General features: G+C 57.2%; 1 protein-coding gene across 1 annotated transcript in view; it reads left to right on the top strand.

Moving 5' to 3' along the window:
• LOC102767805 (discoidin domain-containing receptor 2) overlaps positions 1 to 7070 on the top strand; it is an 8612-nt gene continuing 1542 nt past the window's right edge. Inside the window, exons 1-7 of the mRNA XM_006771349.1 lie at positions 1 to 199; positions 1192 to 1415; positions 1951 to 2078; positions 3634 to 3825; positions 4061 to 4295; positions 5064 to 5213; positions 6937 to 7067. Of these exons, the coding sequence (XP_006771412.1) occupies positions 1 to 199; positions 1192 to 1415; positions 1951 to 2078; positions 3634 to 3825; positions 4061 to 4295; positions 5064 to 5213; positions 6937 to 7067 (1259 nt within the window). The remainder of the gene's footprint in view (positions 200 to 1191; positions 1416 to 1950; positions 2079 to 3633; positions 3826 to 4060; positions 4296 to 5063; positions 5214 to 6936; positions 7068 to 7070) is intronic.

A 7070-nucleotide genomic window follows, 5' to 3' on the forward strand; every position in this document is an offset into this window, starting at 1 on the left:
ATGCTGGACGACGAGATGACCGTCAGCCTGTCCCTGCCCAGTGAGTCCAGCATGTTCCACAACAACCACTCCTCACCGCCCAGTGAGCAGGGCTCCAGCTCCACCTACGACCGCATCTTCCCGCTGCGGCCCGACTACCAGGAGCCCTCCAGGCTGATCCGCAAGCTCCCAGAGTTCGCTCCCGGGGAGGAGGCGCCCGGTGAGGCTGAAAGAGCAGCAGGGAGCTGGGGGCAGCCTGGCCGAGGGTGGGACAGGGCCCCACCTCAGAGGTGGAAGCGAGTGAACAGAAGGGCTCACTGAGGCGTCTGGGCCGGGAGCCTCCTCAGGTGGCCGAGGGAGAGTGCCCGGAAGGGCCTTCCCCACACCAGCGTCTGGGGGTGCGCTCAGGACCGGGGCCCCTGGAGGAGGAGCAATGGAGGCTGCGGGGCCCAGGGCCTCGGCTTCCCCACCCAGACCTGTTTCCCGTGGTGAGCTTTATCGCTCACACAGGTTTCCTGACGAGCGTATTTCCCCGCTCTTCTCAGTAAGACTCCGCTTGGAAAAGCAGTGCCAGCGGGTCGCATCCAGCGTTTTCAGAAGTGGCCGTGGAGCGACATCAGAGGGCTGCTGGGCCCGGCAGGGGCGGGGCAGTGCTCGGGAGGGAAGAGAGGAAGCTGTGGCCTGAGACTCAGGAGGTGCTGCGCGAGGGGCAGGGCCTGGAGTGCAGACAGGCGGCAGGAAGAGGGTGGGAATGAAGCGAGTTCCCAGGCTGGGCAACGTAGCTGGTTTCTGAACCTAACACCCCTCGTATTTCAATGCTTTCTTTCAAGTTAAGGAGTGTCTTAAACCAGATCCTGTAAGTTTAACCAGAAAGCGTTTCACGACCTAAACTAGGTCATTAAGCCTGGGGTGGTGCCTCACAATGAAGGAAGATGCTGTAAGAGAGAGCCCCCCACCCCCAACCTCCGCCTCACAGGCCATGGCCGCGGGGATAGCGTCCCCAAGGTCACCCAAGGACACGCTCACGGTCCTGTGGTCTGAGAAAGGAGAGGCGCGATGGTGGCCGCTCCAAAGCCACGAGGAAGCCTCTGGGAGCCCAGCGTGGGGGGGGGGGAGACAGGGCTGGGGACCTACCTGCCCCATCCCCCGTCTCTCACGGGGCCACCCCGGGAGCCTCAGAGCCCGGAGCAAGCCCTCCACCGTGTCTTCCAGGCTGCAGCGGCCTCGCCAAGCCAGGCCCGCCCAACGGCCCCGAGGGCGCGCCCCACTACGCAGAGGCAGACATCGTGAACCTGCAGGGCGTGACAGGGGGCAACACCTACTCCGTGCCCGCCCTCACCATGGACCTGCTCTCGGGGAAGGACGTGGCCGTGGAGGAGTTCCCCCGGAAGCTGCTCGCCTTCAAGGAGAAGCTGGGGGAAGGCCAGTTCGGGGAGGTGAGTGGCTCTGAGAGGGGCATCCAGGTGACGCCTGGTTAACGGGTGGGGGGCTGGTTTCAGGTGCGGCGTGCTTCCCCTGGGGGGTTGGTGCTGCAGGAGTCTGAGGCCCTGTTCCTGCTCTCCATCCTCACGCTGCCCCGAGTGAAAGGTGCAGGCTCGTTGTGCTGTTACGGGACCCGCACTTGCAAAGCCAGCCCTGTGCTAAGGGGTCGTCTTAGAGGGGACACGGCCTGGAGTTTGATCCACAAAGGTTCAAGCGTGTAGCGGCTCGCACGGGTGGTGAGCCCTCCGTGGTGGATGCCGTGCTGCGGATTCGTTCACTCACACACCGTGTTCCGGGCCGTGGACACGACCTGTATGAAGCAACATGCGTCGTATTGTTTTTATAAGTATTTGGGCAGGAGATGTGTCCGTGCATCCATGCGCCCGGTTGTTGGACGTGCGTGGTGAGCGGCCGTCCCGCCCCCGGAGGCGCTATGGAGGCTGAGCCGCCTCGGGAGTGCTGGCGCTGACACGCATGCCTTCCGTCCAGGTCCATCTCTGCGAAGTGGAGGGGATGGAAAGGTTCAAAGGCAAAGACTTGGCCGTGGATGCCGGCGCCAGCCAGCCGGTCCTGGTGGCCGTGAAGATGCTCCGGGCAGACGCCAACAAGAACGCCAGGTCTGTGGCTGCCTCTTGAGTTTCCTGTATGTGTTTCCTCCTCAGGTCAGGTCAGGGACACCCCGGGACACTTCTGAGCAATCTTTTCTTTGGAGAGGGTAGGTCTGTGAGCCACTTCACGTTTCCATGGTTACGCGTTATCTTCTACCAGGCCAGCATCCTCAACTTTGTTCTCCATCTCCCTCCCAGAAAGGCACATTTCCCACTGGACTCGTGCCTGTTCACTCCCTGACCATCCGCACGGCCTGACCGTCCCACGGATGGCCGTCCGAGTGGGCGCTCCTCAGCCATTGTCCACAGAGGCTCCCGAGTGTCCTTACTGCCGGTCACCGCGCTCCTGCTCAGCCTTCTCCGTCCTTTTTTCCATCTCCGTTTACTTTCTCACTTTCCCCTCTTTTGTGCTCCTTTTCTTCTATGTCCAGCAACCCCCACAGTGAGAAGCTACCTCCACTTGGAAAAGGACCATGACCTCAAAGCGGAAGGATCCACAGCCCTTTAGCAGTTTCCCCAACGGGGACCCCCCCTCCATAGATGGCAGTCTCAGAGTGAGAGACAGTTTCTTATCCCCCCTCAACACCGTGAACTCCAAACAGGGCGAAAGGGCACAGGAAAGGCCTTGCAAACAGCAGGATGGGGGATGAAGAAGAAAAGCCGGGGAGGAGAACTGGGAGGGGCCGGGACTGTCACTGAGAACTCCAGTGTGAGGGACACGAGCACGAATGACAGATGACACCTTGGTCTCATCCAGTGATGGCACCCTCCCCCTGCGTCCACGCCCACTGAGCAGTGGTGGGCGGCCGGGCTCTGGCCCCTGTAGAGCCATGGGGACCCCTGTTTGGGGTTGTTGTACTTGACACGGGGTGTCCATTGATAGAATTTTCCTAGAAAACTCCTAGGAGACTTACCCGATCTGCTCCAGTCATTTGGGGAATGTGGGCTGGTGGTCTCCCCGACCCCAATATCGCTGTGGGAAAGGGCATAGCCACTTTATGACTCGGGCGGCTGCCACCAAATACACGAACAGTTACTAGTCGTGGCCCGGTGAGCACTTGTTTTGAAATGACCGCATACTGCTGCCCACATCAACTGTAAGAAACCGTGTTGATGTTGGGACCGGCGCTGGGCGTGCCTGCATCCAGGAAAGCCAGCAGGAGAAAATGCAGAATTGCCAGGTGGAGCCAGGGCTTCTGCTTTATTCATAGAGGAGCCCCAGGGCTTGTCCTAGGGGTAAACTGTGTGCTCGTCAGGCGCGATTTCGGTGGAGAGTTTAACTTCACGAGCGGTCTGGGCCGGCGTATCTGATGCAGCCGGGCACCTCTCCGCGGGCAGGCCCGTGGCTGGGTGCAGGCTTGCCGCCGTGACTCCCAGTTCTCGCTCTCAGGCCGCAGTGCGGCCGGGGCTGGCCCCAGGCTGTGAGAGTGAGGCAGCCCGGCCGTCCTCTGTCCTCCCCAAGGTCGTCTGGGAGCCAGGCTCGTGCGGGGGGACGGGCGCTGGGCCACCTTTGCCTCCTGACTGGCTCTGGCCTCTCTGGGCTTATCCGCATGTCTCTCCAAAGGAATGATTTCCTGAAGGAGATAAAGATCATGTCCCGGCTGAAGGACGCCAACATCATCCGCCTCTTGGCCGTGTGCATCGCCGACGACCCTCTGTGCATGATCACCGAGTACATGGAGAATGGGGACCTCAACCAGTTCCTCTCCCGCCACGAGCCGCCCAGCCCCAGCCCCAGCCAGGTGCCCACTGTCAGGTACAGCCGCGTCCCTCCCCTGTCTGCCTTCCTGACACTAACCTGGTCTGCAGACGGGGAGCAGTGAACCCCTCAGCTCGCTGTGTCCGGCCGGCGGGGTTGGCGTGTGGGGAGTAGCCACGCAGGGAAGAGCAGAGAGCCACGTGGGGGTCGGCGTTTGCTGGAACCGGGCAGACTGTGCACTTGTGATGGCTCCTTCTGCCCACAGGCAACTTTCTCTCTTGTTTTTCCTCAGTTATGCCAACCTAAAGTTCATGGCGACTCAGATCGCCTCCGGCATGAAGTACCTTTCCTCCTTGAATTTTGTCCACCGAGACCTGGCCACGCGGAACTGCCTGGTGGGCAAGAACTACACCATCAAGATCGCCGACTTCGGGATGAGCCGGAACTTGTACAGCGGGGACTACTACCGCATCCAGGGCCGCGCGGTGCTGCCGATCCGCTGGATGTCCTGGGAGAGCATCCTGCTGGTGGGCGCCGTGGCCCAGGGGGTGGGGGTGGGCAGTCAGGGCCCGGGGGTGGGCGCCGCGGCCTGGGGGTGAGCGGTCGTGGCCAGGAACTCCCAGGCCACCGAGGCAGCCGCAGGCTTGGTGTCTGCTCAGATGGGATGACCTGCTTTGAGTGCTAATTGTAACTTTTTGGCACTTGCCTATTTCTGCTGGAAATGTGACATGCTCACTGTAGAAAGCTTGGGGAAAAGGGTTAAAAATACACCCATGGTGATAAGGGATTTAGTATTTTTCCCCTCTCTCCTTTCCACCTACTGAGTGGTCTTCATTAGTTTAGGGAATTAAAAAATCATTTAAAGAAATGTTATCCACACAAAATAGTTCTCTTCCGAATCAATTCCATAACCATATTTCTAATTCATTATTTACACTGATCTCTATATTTTTATTTTAATGATTATCACTGTTTACTTTTTATTTTAAGTTCATCATTCTCTGTTTTATAATTTTTATTCAACTCTTGGTCTTCTGGACCATGGGTGGGTAAGAGAGACTTTTTTTCCCAAATGTCATTTCTTCTGACCATCGGCCCTGAGCCCGGGTCCAGGGGAAGCAGCCCTGAGTGAGGCACAGGTGTCGGGGATTGCCCGGTCTTCTCAGCGCCTCCGCCGGCCATTTCAGAGCCCCGGGGGCAGGGGGAGGGGGGGCGGCGGTCACTCAGGTTCTGAGACCCCAGCCCCTCCCGCAGGCAGGTGATTTTTATTTTCTCTCCTGCCCCGATCTAAACAGGGCAAGTTCACCACAGCCAGTGACGTGTGGGCCTTCGGGGTGACCCTGTGGGAGGCCTTCACCTTCTGCCAGGAGCAGCCCTACTCCCAGCTGTCCGATGAGCAGGTCATCGAGAACACCGGGGAGTTCTTCCGGGACCAAGGGAGGCAGGTGAGGCTGGGCTGGGAAGCGGGGCTGGTGCTCTCTCGGGGGAGAGAGGGGGCTGGCTTAGCAGGACAGGGTGGCTGGAGGACGGGCCACCGGATGAAGTCCTTTGTCACGAATCATCCAGATAACGTGAAAGACCAGCTCTTGCCCAGGCACCATGCACACACTCTGCTTCTGTGTCCCCCCAGGATCCTCGGGGGGCAGAGGGGGCAGGTCAGGCTCCTCGCCAGCCCAGACATTCCAGATCTTACAATAGCTAAGATCTGGGCTGTTTCCAGATCTTAGCTATTGTAAACTGTGCTGCTATGAACATAGGGCTGCATATGACCTTTGTGATTGGTGTTTTTGTTTTTTTAGGATATATTCCTAGAAGTGGGATCACTGGGTCAAATGGTAGTTTTTTACTCATTTTAAAATATTCAGTGTAAAAAGTCCACCATTTCCTACTAGTAGTGAACCAATATATTCTGATCAACTACCCAGTGGTTGAGTAGGGAAGTCAAATATTTGACGAAAGCCCAGGCCAAAGCCATATATCACCACGCTGTTCTGAGTGAGCTCCTTGCCTCTTAGCACAACTTTCAATAAAAATTTATTAAATTTGCTCTGGCCAGTGTGGCTCAGTTGCTTGGGTGTTGTCCTGTGCACTGAAGGTCGCCAGTTCGATTCCAGGTCAGGGCACATGCCCAGGTTTCAGGTTCAATCCCTAGAAGGGGGCGTGCTGGAGGCAGCCAGTAGACGTTTCTCTCTCTCCCTCTCCCTTCCACTTTCTCTCTAAAATCAATAAACTAAAAAGAAAAAAAGTATTTAACACATTAGCCTACTAAATGTAATTTATTAAATTTCCATTTTATTATTTTATATTACTACATTTTATTATGCAAATCCTAGAGGCCTGATGCACAAAATTCATGAAAGAGTAGGCCTTCCTTCCCTCTGGCAGCTGGGACCTGGGCTTCCCTCGCAGCCCCGGCTTCGTCCGAAGGTCTTCTGGAAGGACGTCTGGTCTAATTAGCATATTATGCTTTTATTATTATAGATGAGATGAATTTACAATTCATATTTTACTGCCTTCTGTCGTAAGGGTAGAATTTTGGTGTGTGAACTGTGGAAGTCTGGGTTGGCGCTCATGCGGCCGTCTCCCATTGTCCCTGCCAGGGGTCGCCCAGCCTGCGTGTGGTCTCTGTGCCTTTCCGATGGCACCGCTACCATCACCCTTCCCGAACAGAGTGGATCTCATTCAGGAGCACTTCGGCGACATGAATTCTAGCAGGAATTTCATACGCAGGGCCCGTCGCTTAGGCAAACCTTACATCCTTTGCATGCAATTGAAAGTGCGTAGAAGCCTATAGAGCAATCATTTCAATACTGAGAATAAATGTCTTAACATTTTTGTTTTCAATTTGTCTTAACCAATGGTGAAGGATTTCCAGAGGGCACTTTCCTTGGAGGCTCGTGGTCTAAGTGGACCCTGGGTTCTAACCACTTGGTCTCCAGTCTGAGATGTCATTTGCCGCCGCCTGGCCTTTGGGCTGGTGGTAGGGACCCCAGAGCAGAAAGTCCTGCCGAAGGGACAGGGATGGGAGACAAGGGGGCGGGGCGCCAGGCTGCGGGCCCCTCGGGACGCAGTGACCACCTCCAAGACGGTGGAGGAGGGCAAGTCAGTGACGATGCAGCAGCTCCCCCTCCCCTCTTTCCTGAATGTTCTCTTTTTTTGTTTCCAAAGACCTACCTCCCGCAGCCCGCCATCTGCCCCGACTCCGTGTACAAGCTGATGCTGAGCTGCTGGCGGAGGGACACAAAGCACCGGCCCTCGTTCCAGGAGATACACCTGCTGCTGCTCCAGCAGGGCGACGAGTG

Source organism: Myotis davidii, unplaced genomic scaffold, assembly GCF_000327345.1.
Source record: "Myotis davidii unplaced genomic scaffold, ASM32734v1 scaffold4205, whole genome shotgun sequence".
Classification (NCBI taxonomy): Eukaryota; Metazoa; Chordata; class Mammalia; order Chiroptera; family Vespertilionidae; genus Myotis; species Myotis davidii.